Genomic DNA, 20,680 nt, shown 5'->3' with positions numbered 1-20,680 from the left:
AAGAGAGGAAAGGTGAAAAGCCGTGGACGCTTTGGGAAGCAAATGGGTATTTGCTGGGGAACATTCATGCGTGTGGCTAACCAGCCGACTGGGAAGGAGAGATGCCACCAGGACCTTGGGTCCAGGACCTGTGACTTAGGTTAAAATGAACACCATCCTTGACACCCAAAGGTTGTCAGGGGAAAACGGAGCCATCCCGGGTGCCCGCCCACCGGAGCTCACTGCCCACACCCCTGTTGCCAGCCAGCGGCCTGTCCTAGTGGACGGCCAGGGAGCCCGTGAGCTCAGGCCCGTGTCCCCATTTGTCCAGCGCTAACCACCAGGCTCTCACTATGGGGCTCGGGCATCAAGAAACTCCTGTGTTCACAGTGCTTGGCTCTTGTGGTTGTTTTTTATTATTATTTTTTAATGCCTCGTCCTCTTTCATTGTGAGCCCAGGCTGTGGACAGCCACGGGCAGGTGGCCGCACAGGCGATGCTTCACAGGGAGCCGGGCCTGCGACTCTGGCCGTAGGTCCTACTCTCGGCCTCTGTGCCGGGGCTCCCGCCCTCCCCGTCTGCCCCTGAGCTCAGCCATCGGGTGGTGCTGCTCCAGAAAGCACCCACCTGTCCTAGGGCTGGACTCGGCCACCCCCACTGGGCACCAGGTAACCCTGGCCCTGCTGGGAGAGTGTCCTTGCAGTTTGCGAACCTGGAGAAGCCCCGTTTCGTCTGATGGGGTGAGGGAGGTGAGTCCCAGGGGTGGCACGAGAGCAGGGCTCACAGCTGTCTCTGGGTGTCCCCGCGTGGGTCCGGCGCCCCCCACGAGGCCCTCTGTGTCTGGAGAGCTTGGGACCCGGCCACCCTCCTGCCGCGGCCTGGGCCGGTGACCCAGGGCACTTGGCCTGCACTGCCCGGACACCAGCGGCTCTCTCCTTGGGCCTTCATGGTGACACCACAGCACGCAGCAAGAGAAAGCCACGCCGTGGGCGGGCGAGCGGGAACCTCCCAGGCTCCTTTGATGGGGTCAGGAGGTTGGTATATGACCCCACGTCCAAAGGCCATGGGTGGATTTAAAGTTTTAGGAAGAGCACATTTCTGAAATTCAAGGTGGAACCTACAAATCAGGCCCGTCACAAACTTTAGGCTCCCAGCAGCAATCCCGGCAGCACCTCGCCCGCCCTGTCCGGTCTCCCCGCGGCTGGGGGGCTTCCTCCACCAGGAGCACCGGTGTGCGTGAGAAGCCCCGGCTGGACCGCATGGCGCTCTGGGCTGGAATGCTCCCAGTAGCCCGCCTGCCCTCCCTTGAACCCTGCGAAGTGCCCCCTCCTGGTCCAGACCCGACCCCCTGAGCCTGGGCCATCAGGCCACAGCGCCGAGCCCGGCCCTGGGCGTCACCCGAGGGTCAGAGCAGCAGGAGAGCCACAGTGAATCGGGGCCCCATGCCCCGGCCCCCAAGACGGCGTGGTGACTCCTCCCCCAGAACCTGCCTTAGAACGCCCCGGAGACCCGAGCGTCCACGAGCAGGACACCAGCGAAGGCGTTCTCCCCGCCACCCACACGTGGCGCTGAGCACCTTTGAAAGACAGACCCTGAACCGTCTTCCCAAGAGAAACGGGTTCTGCCTTTCTGCCCGCCTCCTTCTGGCCAGGCATGTGACAGTCCTCCTAGGTGTGGGTGGCAGAGAGCGTGAACACCGCGGGGACAGCTGAGCAGAGCAGCCCTGGCCCTGAGCCGCGTGGACCCCGAGTCGCCGTCTCCTGTTCTCCTACCTCGTTTCCCAGCAAAGCAGAGACGCAGGCTTCCGAGGCATCGCAAATGGCTGTGAGGTCATGGCCCCCCTCCAGCGCCAGAACGATCCGGCCGTCAGCCAAGCCCATCAGCTGCTTCGTCAGGTACCCGAAACCTGCAAGGGAAACGAGATCCAAGTCGAGGGCAAGGCCGGGCCATGGCGCCGACACCTGGCAGTGGATCAAAGCATCCAGAAGTGCATCACATCATGTTGCAGAGACCCAGGGGCTGGCACACGGAGACACCTAATAGAAGCCAGGCCGGACTGTAATAAATTCATTGAAGAATTTGGGCTTGGGATTCTTTCTGATCTCCTTGGGAATAGGAATTACGATTTCGGAGCTTTGATTTCACGATGCCGCAAACCATCTCGTTTGGGGGCGGGAAGGACCCCGGGGGGAGCCCCTCATCTCTCTCCTGCTGGAACCGCAGAGGCCAGGGGGCAAGAGCAGGGCAGGGCAGCTGCTAAGGCACGGCCACGTCCATCCCAGAGCCCGGGGGTTTCTGGTCAGCCGACGTGCCAGCACATGCGTGCACACATACGCTCACACACACCAGCACCACGTGTGCCCCCCCAGGGCTCTTGTACGTCCGCGTCTGGGACATCTGGCTTTCATCAATAGCCACAGCCCTTCCACCGCACCCGTGTCATCCTCCCCCTGGCAGAAAACGCCCGATGGGTCATGATATTTCCACCCTCGGCCAGAACAGTCTGACATTTACTAGGGAGCCAGGGAAAACGAGGCTGCGGGACTCCTGCCCTCGGCCCGGTCACCTCGTCAGCCCCTCGCCCCCCCACCCCCGGGAGGTGGACTCCGAGAGGCTGCCCTTTGTTTCCGGCGTTCTTCTCCACGGACCCACGCTCTCCCCGTGCGGGGTGAGGGACAGGCTCTCCTTCACCATCTGCACTGACGGCCAGCACAGGGCCTCCAGGGCCTCGCGTGAGTCACCAGGGCCGCGTCTAGGAGCCCCGGAAGAGCCCCAGGCACCTGGACCACTGCGGCACCCGGGGGGCTGGGCCGTGTGGCCGGCGGGGGCGGAGCTTTCGTCTCTTTACAATGTGCTGTGACAGAGCAGAAGCAGAGGCCCTCCTCCCCTCCGACTCCGAAGTAAACGGGCTGCCGGCTACGCCCGTCTTCCCGGGTTTGAGGGTCTCCTCTCTCAGTCCCCCACCCCATGTGGGAGGACAGGTCTCAGGAGCACTGTGGACCCGGCCGCCAGCTGTCAGCACCAGCACGCGGGCCCCGCGCTTGCGGGCTGCACAACCTCACGCCAGCATGACCTCTGGGCAGAGACCCCCGCGGTGGCTTCCCGCTCTACGTGGGCTGTTCCCCCGTGTTCTGTGGGGGTGCTGGCGTCGTGCTTTTGGTAAGATGTAAAATGGAGTTTCCTTCCGCTGCCACTGGAAGCCCGGCGTACCCAGCGCCTCTGACGTCTGATCCCCAAAACAGCAGCATCCCCCGCCCCATGCACTTGGGTCACCTGCAAACCCGACTTACATTTGGCGGAGAGGTTGTAGCCTCCGAGGGGTGTGGGGTGGCCCTCCACGGCGTCGAAGCCCGATGACACCAGCACCACGTCTGGGGCAAACTCGTTGGCGATCGGCATGACCACAGTTCTGCGAAGGGTGGGAGGAGGTGACACAGCGTCAGCCGAGGATGCAGCTGGGGAGGGGACTGGACGGCCACCGACGCCAGCCGTCCGGGCCTCGAGCTCACCGCCCAGCACCGGGGACGCAGGACTGCGTGGCTGAGCAGGTGCTCTCCTTCCACTGCCCCCTCCCCCCTGCCAGGCCACACCGCGGGCTACGGACGACTGACCAAACGACCCACTGCTCGTGTGCCAGGGGGATGTGTTAGGCTAGTTAAAAGAAAGCTAACACTTAGAATCTCTAAAGGGAAAACCGACGACCAAATTTAAGAGGACTGACCGATCAGAAATTTAAACACAGAGAAGTTCAGCAGTAAAGTACATTCGGGAAACAAGCGGAAGAATCTCTACCTGAAAAGCGGGGGAAAAGCACTGTTAACACAATGCCCCTGCGCCCCCAGCTCGCAGCCTAATTGTACCGGCTCGTCCTGTAAATCACGCTTTGGTTGAGACTGGAGAGACCCACGGCAAGTCAAGTGCTCGTGTCTGTGCCCTGAGCCGGCTTCACTGCATCTGGAAAACCATCCCTGACTTTCTGTCTCCTTCTTGCCCCGTGCGGGTGGGGTGGGCAGATCACGGCGCGGGGCCTGGGCTCCAGGGCAGGCCAAGCAGGGGCCACGTGGCTGCCGGCGCTGGCAGCCTCTTGCCGACTCGGCCCCTCATCCCGGGCTGGAGGAGCCTGGGCATCGCACCGCGCGCTGGAAAGCCCTGCCTGCTGCCCTGAGCCACCGGACAGAGGGGCTGCCTTCGTCTCGCAGCTTCCCCGGACGCGAGCCCAGCTCGTCACCTCTGAGGCCCCCTCCCACCCCAGGTCTTCAGAGGCCCGCGTGGGAGGGCGTCAGTGCACTGGGCACGGCCTACGGTCCCGCGCCACGTGCCGAACTCCAGAGAGCGCCATGGCCACAGGGTGCAGGGCGGCCCGTGAAAGCTCCCACAGGTTCTCGTTCAGCTTTTACTAAAGAGTGAGATTGCCACTTACGTTGGCAAGGTCAACCCCAGAAGACAACAACTTTGGCCAAAGAAACAAAATGCTCAAGACTGAATGTTTCTCCATCCAGAAACTATTCTGAATGGCAATCCTGTTGAGGAGTTCCTCTGATTTCAGGTGGTGGAAGGGCCGAGAACCCCAGAGAGCCACACACAGGTGAAGACCCGGCCGTCCCTCTCTGCAGGATCCGTGGTGCGGAGCCAGGATGCCCCGGCCCAGCTCCAGGGACCATCCACCACCTGGTGCTGGAAGACCCCAGGGGCGCTTCCCAGGGAACGTCTGTCCTGTGATGGGTCAGGTGCTGGGAGAGTCTGCCATAAAGACCCGCACCGACTTCACACCTGGCACTTCGCTCACCGAGAAACCCACCTCCGGAACTAGGGAGTCACGGACCAGGTGGGCCTTTCAACATCTCCCTGCTTTTATTTTTCTTTCTTCTGAAGCTGCACCCAGTTCAGTTTCCTCCGGAACTGTCTGCACAGCTGATGAAAGCAGCTTCAAAGGACCCAGGCTCTGTGCCTCAGGGACCACACCCCGCTTTGGGGGCCCAGGAACACGGCGTGTGACTCTAGACCAGGGGCTGGAAAGCGTTCCTGCCAAGGGCTAGAGAGTATTTCCGTCTTTGGGCCACGTGGTCTCGACACCACCCTTGTCACGCGAAAGCAGCCTCACATGATGCGTGAGCGCATCGCCGTGGCTGTGTTCCAATAAAACTTTACTTAAAAAACACATGCTGGGACTCGGCCCATGGGCTGCAGTTTGCCAACCTCGCTCCAGACTCCTGCCATTACAACTTTGGTAAAGTTCTACCACGCATGACAATAGCCCCAGCTTTTAATGTTTCTTTGTGCCACTGGGACGCTGTCACAAAAGTTCCCAGAATCTGTAAACACAAAGTAGAGAGCGCTGTCTTTTAAACACAGCATCTGGGTCAGAGCAGGCCTGGAGTACGTGTTAACAATCCTGCCACGGGGCCGGAAGTGAGGAAATTCCTGGTCCAGGCAGGGAGGAGGGAGAGAATGCCTCGGGGATCCAGGAAGAACTGTCCTCTTTCATCTCCACGCCCAGCAGATGTGGTCTGTCTTCCCAAAGGTACAGGCCACCGTCCGCCCGTGAGGACCTGGCGGGGCTCCACCACAAGGGCCTTCATCATTCCAGGGAGACTGGTTTTCAATTATTTTAATGAAGTTCTTGTCACATAAACTTTGTCTTCAGGCCGGAGACCAGTTTCAGCCATGGTCTTGGTATGGATTTTAAAGCCAAGACAGTTTTTCAATGAAAACCGCAGACATTTCATGCAGACACCAGCTCATTCACAAAGAGCTTCGGCAGCCGTTTTGAAGCAAGTTCATGTTGGGGGGCTTTAGTTCTCTGCTTTGAAGTATCGCTGAGCTATCGCATTTCTAATCCCCCCACAAAATTAAAAAAACAGCCCTGTTAGAATCATAATTAAAGGAAGTTAATACCAAGAGGGTCTCTGGTGTCTGTGCTTGGTGTGTGGCTTCACCCCAAAGCCAATCATAACGAACTGTAAAGCACAGTTGACCCCATGTGTGGGTGTGTGGTGTGTCAGTGTGTGTGTGTGTGTGTGTGTGTGTGTGCGCAGGGTGGCAGGTGTGGGTACATCGTCAGGCACGGTGTAAGCAGCTGACACAGTTGATGTACGTGTACACACATACTCACTGCATTTTCCTGATTTGGGACCCTCTAGGTTGTAATCCCAAACACTTGCTAAAGTAAGAAAATCTGAAATGGTGCTGTATGACAGGCGTGTGCCGAGTGGGTCTCCAGCACTGATTTTCAGTGAGCCCTCAGCCCCAACCAATGTCACCTCCCCTCGACGGGACTTGGCTTCGTCACAGGTGAGAAGAGGGCTGATGGCGGCACTCCCGAGAATCCCACCGGCCTGCCTGCTGGACCCTGCAGCGCCACCCCACCCAGGACCCTCGTGCCAGAGGGAAGCTGAAAGCCCATCACCAAGTAATAGGCTCTGCAAAGGAAATGGGAAACTGGCCTTACATTTTATTTCTAGAACGAAATTTTAAGGAACAGCTTAGCCTGAGAATAAGATGTGAATATTTGCTGGAGGCCTTCTCTCAAACCACTGCTTTAAGGTGAATGTGTCCGTGGGGTCCCCTGTGACCTTCTGCAGGGCAACCGAGGGCAGAGCGGGGTGGGCTGGGAGCGTCCCAGTGTAGCAGACCACTGATCGTCCGCTCACAGGAGGCGAATGCGCCGACCCCTGAGAGAAGAGGTGGCCGGGTGCAGCCGTCCGAGTGGGAAAGTGGGGAGGAGATGGTTGTAGGGACGAGCAGCGTGTGTCCCAGAGCCTCTGTGACCCTGGGGCTCATGCTGGGGGTGGAGCCGTGCAGACCACATGTGCAGCTGCGGCCCGTCGCCCTCCTGAGGCCTCCTCTGGGCCCGCTCCTGCGGCCTCTGCTCCGGACACCACACAGTGCCCGCCCCTCAGTCCTCAGCTCGCCGGCCGGGCCACATCTGTGGCCACCTTGCCACGGAGAAAAGCTGGGCTGGGCGTCCGCTGAGGGGCAGGCGGGCACAGCAGGCTGGGCAACGGGGCGGATGTCGCTGACGAGCCAGTTCCCGCTCGAACCGGCCAGGGCCGCTCCGGGAAGGTGGCAGTGCCAGGTGGTGCTACGGGTGGTGTTATAGGGTGGTGCTACAAGCCACCCTATAGCCTCCGGTGATCAGATTATGGGGCGTACCAACACACCATCTCCAAAACCCACAGTGGAATCTAAATGCAAGAGCTGATTCAATAGTCTGCTTCAACTTCTAGAAAGAAAGGAACTTTCGATTCATCCCCCAACCAGGGCCCTACACAAAACCCACCACACTTGTGGCCCGCACCCGCTGGGGGCACACAGCCTGGCGTGGCCAGTGGGCCGAGGCGCTGTCTTTGGGGGCTGTGCTCACCCACGCCGGGGCCTCCACCGGAGCCGGGGTTCAGGCCGGGTCGCTGCCCCTGGGTCCCAGCTGCCCCTCCAAGTGCCCCGAAGGCATGGCCCACACAAACTGGCCCCTGGAAGCTTCACCCACACAGGCCCCCTCCCTCACTGCCGTGCTTTCGGCTGGTCTCGCAGTTAAGCATCCCCAGCCGGGAGAGCGCCCGTGAGCTGGAAGCACCAGGCAGAGGATACCGGCTGTGGCGGAACCCTGAATCCAGACCTGGTTTTACAGGAGGCTGTGGCCTGGGTAGTACCTGACAACACAGTTGCAATAATCACAGCATTTTGATCATTGAAAACTTCCTTTTGTTGTACGTTGTGCAAGTTCTTGCTTTGAGGGCCAGGGCGAGGGCAGGTGTGTTTCCTCTGGGATCTGGGATCTCCGCACACCTGCACGGTAGGCGTGGCCTCTGAACCTCCCTGTTTTGGGGTCCCCCGCATCCTTTCAAGACCCCGTCCTCTCCACCAGGACTGCCAGGCGAGTGGCTGGAGCACCTGCTCGTCAAGCAGCCGAACTCTGCTGCGAGTCAGAATCAGAACAGAGACGGTGATGACGGGAGCTCAGCTGCCCTGGCCCGGCTACCCAGACGGTGACGCCACGGCCTGTCGGGACAGAGTTGGACGTGGCGGGCAGGCTGAAGCCCGTCCACACTGGACGCCGTCCCCGCTCCTGCCCCTCTAGGCCCGGCCACCCTTGCCCATGGCCCCCCTCCCACTCCGGAGCCGCTGCCCCACAGGCCGCAGGGGTCTTCGCACTCGGCGCGCCCCACCTCCACCTGCTGAGGTGGGGACGCTCCTCCCCCTGCCCCTGCAGCCTCCTGGAAGCGGGGATGGGTGCATGCCTACTCCAGACCCTAATGTACTCTTGCCCCCTCCCGCCCCTGCGCTCCAGGTCCCTCCCGTAGCCCCCCAGGAGGCCCCGTGCCCGCCCAGCCTCCGGCCCCCGCCAGGCACCATCCTCGGGCCTTCACACGGGTGGCACGGAGGCTCTCAGAGCACGCAGACCCAACCCCCTCACTGCTCCCTTAGCCCCCAGCACTCAGCACCCCTTCCCTTCGTGTGCCCCGGGAACGAATGCCAGAGGCCGTGAGCCTGCCGAGGGGCCCGCGACCCACCCCAGCCTGAGGAGCGGGTCTCTGCAGGGCCGGGCAGGACCTCGACGGGGGGCGACCCACCAGGCACCTCCCGGGCCTCTCCCGCTGCCCCACGGGGATGCTCACCTGCCCGCCTGCACCCCCAGCTCCTGTTCCCCAAGCAGGTGCTTCCTTGGAAGCACAGTCTTACTGTCTCTTCTCCCCGCAACCCATACCCAGAACATTCTGTCCGCCCCCCACCCCCACCACCCAGGCCGTCCTTCCTGGGTTGCCAGTGGCCGCCCAGCTGCCAGACTGGGAACACTTTCCGGCTTTTTGCGTGAAAATCTGCTAAGGCTGAGGGTCCCAAACCCCACCTGGAGCCCGCTCCTCCTGGCTCTCTTCCTGGTGTGCCCACCCTCCTCCCACGCCAGTGCCCTGAGACCTCGCTGGACCCCCCCGCCTTACTCCCCGCCCCGGCCAGGTGCCCTCATCCTTCCTGGGCTCGCCTAGGGGACCCAGCGTGGTCCCGCCTTCCCGGGACAGAGCCTGTCACCGAGCTGCTGCGAGACTGCTGGTGACCGTGCAGGCCAGGCCCTTGAAGGCTCCAGAACCGTCGGGGTCAGACAGGCGGGTTCCACCGTCAGGCCTGCTCCTGCGGGCACGTCACCCTCCCCGACACCCCATGCCGGCTCTTCCTCCGGGGCTTGGCCGGGAAGCTCCCTCACCTGAGGGCAGGTGTGAGCCCCACCCCATCATCACATGCTCGCCTCACCTGCTCGGGGCTCTAGAGCCACCTACGAGGACGGTACCACGTGTGCCCCCTTTTATGCAGGTACAGTGATGGCTTGCTGAACACGGGATTGTGAAACTCTGAGTTTTTAGCTAATATGTTTTTGCTTCTAAAATCACTGCAGAATGTCCTCAGACAAACTCTCTACATAGGAAAAGACGTGGATGCCCTTAAAGAGACATAGAATTGCCTCTAGCAGGTTTCAAGTCAATATCTTCATAGCGGTGAGAGCTGGGCCCTCGGGGCACAACATTTCTGGAACAGATACGCCATCGTGAATGCAGCCAGTGCCACCAAACTGTACACTCGCACGTGGTTCAAACAATATGTTTCATATATATTTTAGCACAACAGAAAAAAAATGTTAAAAAAACCCCAAAACATAACTTATGGAAGAAACAAAAGAGCCTCAACCTTCGTGCCAGGCCGGAAAGGTCAGGGTAAATGAAATGAACCTGCCCAGCTGCTCAATTTAAAGGCAACTCTCACTCACTAAGAGATTAAAGCTTCCACTCTCGAATATCCAGCTTCACTGCCATCTCTGATCGCATTTAAACCCAAACTATGACCTAAGAGCACGAACAATCCCAGCTCCATCTCTGTGCACTGCCGGGCGGCAGGTAAGTGAGGGGTTAAGAAAAGTGCATCATTATCTCCTGGCCCGGAGGCCTGAGCCCTGCTCAGCAAACTTCAAAGCCACTGGCCTGGCTGGTTTGAATTAAGGTTCCCTTTTCTCCTACAAGCCTCCAAGCCCAGGAGAAAGTGCCGCTGCCTCTGGATTTCATTAGTGGCAATTTTCTTATCTCTTCTCCATCTCGGGCTTGATCTCCTGAAATGCAACGAGGCAGGCGTGGGTCTGAGCACAAGGTGCTGCCTGGAAAGCATGAAGGCACGCATGTCCTGGGGCCCCCAGGGAGCGGGGCACAAGGAGGGAAAACGGATCCTGACCCTCCTTCCCCCATCCGATCGATGCCCAGGGAACCATAAATTGTAAACTTCAAAGTGCTACTTTACATTAAAATCAATAAAAAAAAAATCCTGAAACAATTTTCCTTTTCAAAGAGTCTATTTGAGCTTTACAAAGTTCATTTCATAGGGCACCATCATGTACACGCTTGGCAGAAGACTAAAACGGAATGTCAACAGAGACTTAAGAGTGAAAGGTCCATCTCAAAGCTGGAGGGGTTGGGGGGTGGGGGGACCTCCAGGACCCGCCTCACCTGCCCGCTGGGCTGGGTGTGGGCCTTTCCACCCCATCAGAGTGCCCAGTGCACACTGAGTCAGGCCCTGGGGGCCGATCCAGTCGGAACCTGGCCTGAAGGAAGAGAGAACCACCATTTTTATCGCTTTTATCCACAGTTTAAAGAAAGCCCCTCCTTCTCTGCCTTCACCAGAGTTCAGCGACACTGGGTCCCCCGAGGCCCCAGAGTTCACTCGGGCTCTATCTATGCCTCTTACACGGAGTCCAGACCCTTTACCTCTAAGGAAGCCCCCTAAGAGGGCCGGTTCTCTTGGGGGAGGTGACAAAGTGCTGGTGGCCGGAGGGCATCTCAGGACAGGTAGTGACAACCCCGACCAGTGATGGTGGGTTCAGATTTCCTGAAGCTGATATTTAACTATGTATATGAGCAGCTTTCAGATGTGGTATCCGTCTGGGGGAGTCCTTCTCCCCTAAATAAGTGAGGGCAAAGGTCAACATTACATTACATCTGATCAAGAGGAAGAACAAAGAACAAAATTAAACCACTGAGATCAGAGGAAAAAGCGAGCCAGGTGATCAGGGCAGGCCTTCTAAGGAGGTGATGGACTTGCTGGACCTCCTGCCCTATTTGCACAGACCAGTGTCATTGTTGGAGCAGTTTCACTGTTGAGCCGTTATTTCTATGAACTAAGTGGTTGGGGAAGAGGCCTCATGTCGGCCGAGCCACCCTTGGGGCCAGGCCTTTGCATCACCAGACCCGGACACCCACCCTGAGGCTGGGGACCAGGACCCAGTTTCCAGATGAGGAAAGCAGATGCTGCGAGGGGTCACGTGACCCATGACCTCTGCTGCCCCCCGCCCCCCAGCATGAGGCAGGGTCCTCGGCCAAACTTTTACGGGTGTGTCCTTTGCTGGAATCTCATCTGCCAGACACGACACACTTGTGCTTACACGCACACGTGCACACGCACCCACAGACACACACACGCCAACGCAGGCACACACGTGTCCACAGAGGCGTGTGCATCACACATACACACACCACACGTGCCTGCATGCAGGACAAGAGCACGTAGTCAAAGAGAAAGGGAGAAAAGGCCTCTGGAAACTTCATGGGATTCCAGTGCCTGGTGCAGACATGGTGCTTTTAACAAAGACTGAGGTCTGTCGGCTTCGCCACCAAACAGGTCTCTCCTCCTCCCGAGGGCAGGGGCTGCCCCCAGGCCACTTGCTCCTCCTCCAGCAGGAAAAGGAAACCTGTGCTCTGAGCACCCATTTCTGGCCACAGGAATCCCTTCAATCTCGCCCAGATCAAAGCAGAAATCACCATTTGATGACAAAGGCAAACACTGTGTTTTACAACATCACCGAGTCTAGGAACCGGGATGAATGGGGAGTCGTCTCTTGATTTTTATGTCAATAAAGGAGGGATATTTATTTGTTTCCCATTATCTCACAAAAGGTTTTTTGGAAGAAATATTAGGAGATTATGAGCCCTTTCAGATTCGAGCACCCGCTTTTCATTAACATAACATTTTCTGACACCTTGCCTCGGTCTCCATCACTTTCTTACTGTTAAGACGCGAGGCAGATTCCTGTTTTCCATTTAATGCACAAAACGGGAACACCACAGACAGAAGGTGAGAAGACAGACTTGAAGGTGCCACCTTTGGCTTAAAGAGAAAACTGGGAGAAGCCCCAGAGCCCGTTCCTCCAAAACGCAGAGACAGAAAGGTTGGTCCCTGCAGGCGCATGCTCACGGCGCTGAGGGCCCTGCCCGGGGACCGTGGGGGGGGGGGGGCTTGCTCACGGAGGAAGATGAAGGTCAAAGGAAAACAGTAAACCCCGCAAGAGCTGCAGCCGTCAGGGAATTCCCGATTGTTCCCTAAATGCCCCAAGGGGCAGGAAGCCGGGACTCTTACCTGAAGGCTGCCAAGTACTCTGCGTCTCCCATGGGGGGGTCAAGGCCGCCAGTGAAAGCCATGTTGACGTTGAAGCCCACGCCGGGCCCCGTGCCCACCTGCATGGAGGAGAGAGATGGGCGTCACGGGCCATGACCCCAGCGGCCCTGCCGGTGCACCCCTAGCCTGCCCGGGTCCCCAAGGCCCGGACACACAGCCTTCAACGATGGAGCATTTTCAGAGGCAGGGCCCCCGTCCCCCTCCACGGGTGGAGCGTGTGGGGCTGCCCTGCCCAGGGGAGGGGCCGGCAGCGTGCACCCACAGGGCCCTGCGAGCAAGGCTGTCCTTCCCAACTTCCTTCCCAGAAGGAGACCCAGAGGCAGACGATCCTTTTTCCTTGGGTGGGATTCCCCACTGTCGGGGCCTCTTTGTTCAGAGTGTGGGGCTCTGCTGGGGCATCGGGGTGTCCCACAGGATCCTGCCACTCCGGGGCCCACCGTGTGGCACCGGACAGGTGAGAGGATGGCCCCGCCCAAGGGACAGAGCGAAAGACGTGGCTTGGAGATGCGTTGCGACTGCACACAGCAGCCTCTCCTGCAGGACAAGGGCACCCCACTCTCACCCGTTCATAAATTCTGCAGTCTGTCTGGATTAGAACCAGAATGCTCTCCTGTTTTCCATCTGTACTTGGACAAGATAAAGCCCACATGGGCACATGCGATGGAATCATGGCTGACAGCTGCCCCCCATCCCCGCTGGGAGCCCTTGCTCTGTGTTGCAGGTGTGGCTACACCTGTTCTCATGCCCCCTCCAAGGCCCAGCACAGGATGGAGCCCCGCTCACCTCGTCAGGTGCCCCGCTGCCCGGGAAGAAGTTCCCGTCATCGTAGCGGTGCAGCGAGATGTACAGCACGCTGGGGTCACTGTAGAAGGCCTGCTGGGTCCCGTTCCCATGGTGCACGTCCTGGAAGGGCGGGGGGGGGGCGGGGCGACTCAGCGCAGGTGCCCTTGGGCCCTGGCTGACGATCCCCGTGGCTCGGGGCCCTTGGGGCCCTGGAAAGAGAAGGAAGATGCCCCAGGTGGCGTCCTCCTCGCCCGCACGGCACCCCATGGGTCAGGTTTGGCGGGTGTCTCAGCTTCCCCGGAGGCTGCGATTTTCCAGGCAAAGTCATTTGATCAATTTCTTGTCACAGCCGGGTGGGTGAGGGCCGGGGAGGTCGCTGACCGTGGCCGCTCACCTGCTCCGCACTGGACCCGGGGGTACACGGGAGACCATCCCCGGGGCGGAGTGACGGGGGTGCCAGGCCCCAAACAGGAATGACAACCCACTTCTCCAAATCGCAGTGACCACGTGTTGAAACCACACAGCGGGGCGGCCCGCTGCATACAGCGTGCACACTTGAGGGCTGCACACGAGTTCGTGATTTTAAACCCCGGAGAACTGCTTAGAATCCTTACTCTATTTATGAGAGCTGTCTGTGCTCATTATAGAAAAGTGGAAGGACAGCTGTAAGTGAGGAACCAGCTGGACCCCACTGAGGCCCACCACCGCCGAGGGGCGCACACCAGGGCCTTGGCGCTCATGCACCACTTGTGCGCTGTTCCACGTGATAGCGGAGCCCTCACACGCGGTTCTGCGACAGCACCAGATGGATCATCCACTTTCCACAGGGGCTTCAGGCACACCCAACTTCTCCAGCACTCAGCTGTTATAAGTGCCCAGCATCTCTGACTGCTCCCCAAGGGGTGCTAAGGGAGGGGCCCCCTGGGGCCAAGGCACCGGGCGTGTGAAGACTGGGCTCCGCAGTCCACGCTGTGCGGCCGTGGCACCCAAGGGCCCCTTGACCAGTGCCGGCCGCCCGGAGCTTGGGGGTGTCCCGGGCTGTGTTCTGGTTTTTCTTTTGCCAAAGGAGAAGGACTTCGCAGCATAAAAGATAATTCCACCCAATGTACCTGATCTTTTTAACTAAAAAAATTGATGAAATAAATCTTAAATACCAAAGAGAATGTTCCCCCTGCCCCCACCATATACGGCTTAAAAAAGAAGAGTAAAGTGAACACCTAGAATCCCCATCTCCAGCATAAGACTCCGTATACCTATTTTTGGAGTTCAGTTATTCTATAGCGTTTTTCATAGAGTTTACCTTTGAGGCAGTGGGATGGTCAGATGTGGCCCCTCCCATGGGAAAATGGGAAGGACGTTAAACCAGCGTAAATTGGCTCCCCTCTGCAGGGAAGGCCTTTACACCGGGAGTGACAGTGATGCAAAGCTGCCACGTTGGCTCGGGGAGGGCGGGCCACACCCTTGATCCCTGTCGAGGTCCAGGCTCGACCCCCTCCTGCACTCCCGCCTCTCAGCGAGGTTTTGCAAGGATTGCCCTTCGGCTGCTGCCCTCAACCACAGGCCTGTTTCTAGACACTTCAGGAGCCGGGATATTGGCAGGATCGGCTGTTTGAAGCTGTCAAACAGACTCCTAACAGGTTTGGGCTTTTACTTTCTGCATCTTTGAGGTAGTTTCCAGAAAGGTAAGGCCCCCAAATCCCATTGCCAGTGGAGATGGAAAAGCTCGCCTCCCTCTCCCACTGTCTGCGGGGGAGATAAGGACGGGCCACTCACCCAGTCCACCACGAGGGTCTTGCTCACACTCAACCTCTGCTGGAGAAGCTTGGCTGCGACGGCCACGGAATTGAAGTAACAGAACCCCCTGGCAGGTGAGAATCAGGAGAAATAGAGACAAATTCCGGGCTCTGATTAGTTTTTCTTCAACTTGCGATAGAACATTCTAGAATCCCACGAGGGTCTAGAATCCCACGAGGGTCTAGAAGGTGGGGTGAATGCGGGGCTCCTGATCAAGCAGTTTGGAAATGTTAACTGATGCTGATCATTCACACACACACACACACACACACACACACACACACGCACACACACGGTCCCTGCGTGCAGGCTGCCAGCGCTCCCAGGGTGAGAGAGTCCATCTCACTTTATGCCCCCAGGACATCTCCCAGAACATGCACTGACCGACCTGTCAAGAGGCACCGAGGCCCACAGAACACCAAAGTTACTCATTTGACTTGCTCACTGCGCATCTTTCCATATTCTAAGATGTATAACATAGAGAGTCTCTGAGAGAACGAGAAAAACAAGCTGAGAAAGTGAGTCAAGTAAAAATGAAAATCTCCTAAACCTGAATTTCCCTTTGCCTGAATCACCAAAGAAAATGAGAAGCCTGGGTGGGTCTGTTTTCGGGCTGTAGGCTGCCCGGCGGGAAGCCTCGCGACCCAGCAGCCGCCGCCTCTCTGGCCGCGCTGGCCCCAGGACCGAACTGTGCGGTCTCCAAGGGCCTCCACGGACGTGTCCCTCCATATTCCATCTCGGTCCATCTGCGCCCACCCTTCAGAATATCTGACAGCTCAGACTCGAATTAGAAAGGTGACCTCAGCGAAATGCCACAATCAGTGCCCACTCCTCGGTCGCGTGGACCGTTCCGGGCCAGGGACACGGTGGTGACGACAGCTCCCTTTACGGTGAAGGGTCCCTTCCTGAAGCCCGGCCCCGACGCCCTCACTAGGGATTCCAGGTGGCGAGGGCTCCACCGCCCGTTGGCTGAAAGCCAGGCTCCCGGTCCAGCACTGCCCCCGCGCTTCCTGCTTCTCCCCACGGCTCTGTCTGCACCATCCGTGCTTCACCAGCCGACAAACCAGCGCTCATTCCCCCAGCCACCGCCCGTCCCCTCGTCCTGACGACCCACAACACGGTGTCTGCTGTCTTGGGGCCCGAGGGCGAGCCCCCGACATCACGCTCGCTGAGGGTTTTCTGCGTCCACTCTGCGCACAACTGCCCTGGTCAAGTCCTGTGACTGCCCCCAGGCGGCTTCTCCTCGACCAGGATGGACCCTGAATCCGCACGTCAACCCCGCCACCTCGGCCAGTTTCTCGTGTGCACAGTCAGGGGTGTCCACGACCCGAAACACAGGCCAGAGAGCTGACCCCTGTGCTCATGACCTTGGGACTTCAGCCTCGCGGTGCCAAGCCGTGAGCAGGTCAGCTGGAAGGCCACACGTGAGCAGACCTGAGGCCTGACTGTGAAAGCTCTAGAACGAGGAAGCACCACGAGAACTCCTTCTGGGGCAGCTGAAGTTCCCTCTCCCAGGCCTGACAACGAGACGACTCCTCTGGACTCGCTTCTGCACACACGGCCACCCATCCTGCTCACCTCCACACGCCGCCCCCTGCATCTCTTCACCGGGACCAACCCTAACCAACTCGAGCTGCACGTACAGTTACGCCCTGCTGGACCGGCCGCTCGGGGACCGTGCACGGGCAGGCACGAGAATGCCGCACGTCCCCTGCCCGAGAGTGACCGCGTGTGTACTTACATGGGCGTGCTCTCCTCCGCGTGGTGTCCTGGGGGGCGGACCACGGCAAAGCCATTCTACGCGCGACACCAAAAGGGAGAGATGCGGACAAAAGATTGGTTTCAGGTCAGTGAGAAAAGGCAGAGTGTGCGTGAGGACACGGTTTCCAGCTGCCTTCCGGGCACACAGACGTAGGGCAGGATACAGGGCTGGCTGTAAGCACTTCAAAGACATCTAGGTCCCTTCTCTGAACGAGGCCTGCTGGTTATCACAAATTACTAAGATAAAAGGTGAGTCCATCCCCGATTTTCTATCTTTGACAGCCTGCTGGCAAGGCTGGGAGCTGCTCAGCTGGGGAAGCAGGGTAGGAGTGGAAGGGGCACCCCGGTCCCCCTCTGATCATAACCAGCATCCCCAGGAAGCAACCCTGGACGCAGATGAAACGGAGAAGGCTCGGCCTCTGCACAGATGCTGTGCCCTAGTTTGGCCTTAACGTGAATCTCTCTGCTGTCCGTGCAGCTCAGTTCCCAGGGGACTGAGTGACGCAGAAAACAATCACTAACGCTTAGAAGGAAAATCTCAGAGGCTGGAGAGGAGCTTCAGCCCCCACCCCTGCTTAGGACCCCTGAGTCACTTATGCTTTAAAAGAACCATCTGCAAACCATCCTGCAGCCACCATAATAAAAACGGTTTAGACAGGCACCCGGATCTCACCAGCGCAGGAAGCTGTGCGGTCGAGGTCTGTAACAGAGACCCATGGGTCGTGGACCACGCTGACCGGGCATGGGAAGTGTACCCAGCCTGCTGCAGAGACCAGCTCAGGGGTGGACGGGGGGGGGCACACTTAGTGGGAGCCCCACCTCGGCACGCTTGGCGCTGCCCAACTATCTCCCTGCTCCTGCACAGGACCCCACCCTGCAGTTCTGCATGGGGATGCGGGCCCCAGGGGTCCCGGGCCCCGGGGGCCTTTGCATAGCAACCCCAAGGCTCTGTGCCCTTCCCGCGGAGCTGAGAGCTGACTGGCAGCGGGCAGCGATGGCGGGTGGCCTTCGGGTACGGTGGCAGGAGGAGACCCGGGCACACACGTTTGCAGGGAAAAGGAAGCTCCATGTCAGTGCCCCGATGAAGCAGTAAAACTTATCAATTTCATTAAGCCTCGACGTCTTTTTAACACCCATGCAAAGAGATGGGGAGGCGTGTAAATAACCCGTGGGGCTGTCACCTCAAAGAAAACGACAGACAGTGGCTGCTGTCAGGGGTGGGATTTGAGCTTTCCCGGGAAACTGAGAACTCTGGAAAACTTGTATGCGGCCCAGCTCTTCCCAGCACTGAGAAGACCTTCCTGACGAGATGGGTGGTGACATTCATGGTTTCCAAGGTTAGTGATGCTCTGGACACCGTATAATAAAATGTGCCAAGATTTGGAAGACCTACGTGATCCAGTGAGCCCCTATTTCTAAACAACTATGCACTGTGCAAACGTCAGGATAACTGACTGGCTCCACGTGCGAGGCTGATGGAATTACTTGTACAGGAGGACAAGCTCGCTGATGCTGTTTTAGGGTCCACGCTGCAACTCATCTTCAAGAAGCTGTCACTTGTTGAATTTTGGCATAGCATCAAAGAAGAATACCCACAATTATCTGAAAAAGCTATTAAAATACTCCCCCTTCCCCAGTTCTGCATCTGTGCGAGGCCAGATTTTCTTCGTGTGCTTCAACTAAAACAACACGTCACCAGACACGGAAGCAGAAGCAGGTATGAGAGTCCAGCTGAGCGACTAAGCTCTTATTATTATATTTAAATTAATAAATATTTTAAAAGCCTCAGTTTTAAACTCTAATGAGTGGTCAAGGCTGATGACACAACTCACAAAGACAAAAGCTCTTTGGGATTTTTCAGCCACTGTAAGAATGTAGAGTGTTCCCGAGGCCGAATTCTTTGAGAAATGCTGTATCATTACACGTGTTTTCACAAGCGTGGGAAAAGTCCCCTCGGGTTCAACGGTGATGACGGAGCTGGGTCCGCCCGTACGCCCCGTCACAGCCACCAGGTGCCTGTCCAGAGGGCGAGCGACGCGGGCTGGCTGTCCCTCCCTCCCTCCCCGGGCTGTGTCCTCCCAGGACCCCTCCCGCTGGTCCGCACTGACCTTCAGTTCCCCCGTGACCACTTTGAAGACCAGCTCCACCACGCAGCCCACGGCCAGGCGGGCTGCCCCCGACGAGTGGACCTCGTTCCATATGGTGTCACTGTCCACCTGTGAAGACATCACGCCCACAGTAAGGCCGGCGTCCTTGGTCACAGTCACCCCCCATCCCGGCCGGGTGGCCGTGCCGCCAGGGGCCCCTGTGCTCTGCCGCTAAAACCAGAGCCTGCCGTCTCTCCGTGACTAATTACAGAACGTACCCAGCTCACATTCGGGGTTACTTTTTTTTTTTTTTGAAGACATGCCAAAAACTACTAAACAGAAAAAGAACAGTGAATGCACCAAAAATAGCATCCTGCGTTTTTACCCCTTTCTGAGGTGTCAGTTCTTTTCTCAATTGCTCCAAAACACTCCATATGCTAGGAGTCATGATGTCAAGGTTACCTAGTTCCCTTCCTTTTTAAACTGCAACGGCAGCTGAGGTACACTAACAATTAGCAAAAGCAAATGTAGCAAGTGTTAGAATTAGAGGTCCTTCCAAATTATGACTTTATTTCATGCTGAATTGAAGGAGAAGCTCCGTGTGTTTGACAGGAGTCGTTAACGGGGACGGCACATGGACGGGTGCGGGGAGGAGAATCCAGGCTCTTGGACACACACCAGGGGGCTCAGCCCAGGGGATGGCACACCTGCCCAGGTAGCTGTTCCCCGTCAAAGAGAAAAACGTGTGTGGCACAAACCTTTCAGGTAACTACTGTTTGTGTGTTGGTTTATCTACTTACACATTAGATATATTTTTTATTTTTTTTATTTTTTGCGGTACGCGGGCCTCTCACTGTTGTGGCCTCTCCCGTTGCGGAGCACAGGCTCCGGACGCACAGGATCAGCGGCCATGGCTCACGGGCCCAGCTGCTCCGCGGCATGTGGGATCTTCCCAGACCGGGGCACGAACCCGTGTCCCCTGCATCGGCAGGCGGATAGATATATTTTTTAAACTCTAGCTAACGTGGGCAGGAAAGAAGACACAGACTTGACGAGTCAGTTCTGCGGAGGCTGAGTCTCCTGCGGGAGCCTGGGGGGCGGGGAGCAGGGGCCACGATAAAGCAGGAGCCCCTGGTTCCAGGTCAAGGGGGCTGCCATCCCCAGGGCAGGGCGGCTGGTGCCTCGGCCGCACACACCCGGGGCTCGCGTGCCCTTTCTGTGGGTGCCCGAGACTAGAGAGGGTTCTGGGAAGCTGTGAGGAATAAGCCCTTCCACCTGCAGCAGTCGGCCGGGCCTGGGTGAGACCTTCCTTCCCATGGCAACCTCTTCCAAGCGCTGAACGCTCGGGGCCCCGGACACAGAGGCGGAGCCGCAGGTGAGGGCCCGGCACCCCCTCTCCGGCCCAGCCAGGGTCAGCACCCAGGCCCCTGCCCACCTGACAAAGGCCCTGATCATTACGTGGTGCGGATGGATTTCTTTCAATGAAGTCCTGGGGCTTCATCTTCAAAGCAAGATGATTTAAAATACATTTATGAGCAGCTCGAGCTATTTCCTGAGGAGTGTTATTCCGTGCAGGCTCTTCTTTTCAGTGACCAAACCTCTATGTTCTTTAAATAGCTTCCAAATGTCAGAAGAACGCTCTGCACTTAGCGCACTCTCTGCAGCATTAATATTCAACGTTCAAAGACCAGCTTCTGTTCTAAATAATACTGTGCCGTTATTCATTGAAGTAGCCACTCAACTAGAATATTCTGGACCAGTTGCTTCAGCTGAAGAATCAATTCAATAAAACCAAAGCGAGAGCTGGCAGGAGGGTCCGACCGGTTGCCTGGGCCTCGCGAGAGGCCGTACCCC

General features: G+C 58.1%; 1 protein-coding gene across 4 annotated transcripts in view; it reads right to left on the bottom strand.

Moving 5' to 3' along the window:
• The window catches only part of HDAC4 (histone deacetylase 4), a 289,607-nt gene that overhangs the window by 14,818 nt on the left and 254,109 nt on the right, over positions 1–20,680 (bottom strand). For 3 of the 4 annotated variants that reach the window (XM_060106519.1, XM_060106521.1, XM_060106520.1), the window contains exons 18-24: positions 18,848–18,955; positions 16,720–16,775; positions 14,958–15,045; positions 13,185–13,304; positions 12,363–12,460; positions 3,269–3,387; positions 1,751–1,884 (exon numbers count right to left, since the gene is read on the bottom strand). In XM_060106519.1, coding sequence (XP_059962502.1) covers positions 1,751–1,884; positions 3,269–3,387; positions 12,363–12,460; positions 13,185–13,304; positions 14,958–15,045; positions 16,720–16,775; positions 18,848–18,955 — 723 coding nt within the window. Of the gene's footprint in view, positions 1–1,750; positions 1,885–3,268; positions 3,388–10,286; positions 10,555–12,362; positions 12,461–13,184; positions 13,305–14,957; positions 15,046–16,719; positions 16,776–18,847; positions 18,956–20,680 lie in introns of those variants that run through there. The other variant, XM_060106522.1, reaches the window with a different exon arrangement.

This window comes from Mesoplodon densirostris, chromosome 8 (assembly GCF_025265405.1).
Source record: "Mesoplodon densirostris isolate mMesDen1 chromosome 8, mMesDen1 primary haplotype, whole genome shotgun sequence".
NCBI lineage: Eukaryota > Metazoa > Chordata > Mammalia > Artiodactyla > Ziphiidae > Mesoplodon > Mesoplodon densirostris.
This window is presented reverse-complemented; position numbering and strand designations above follow the sequence as displayed.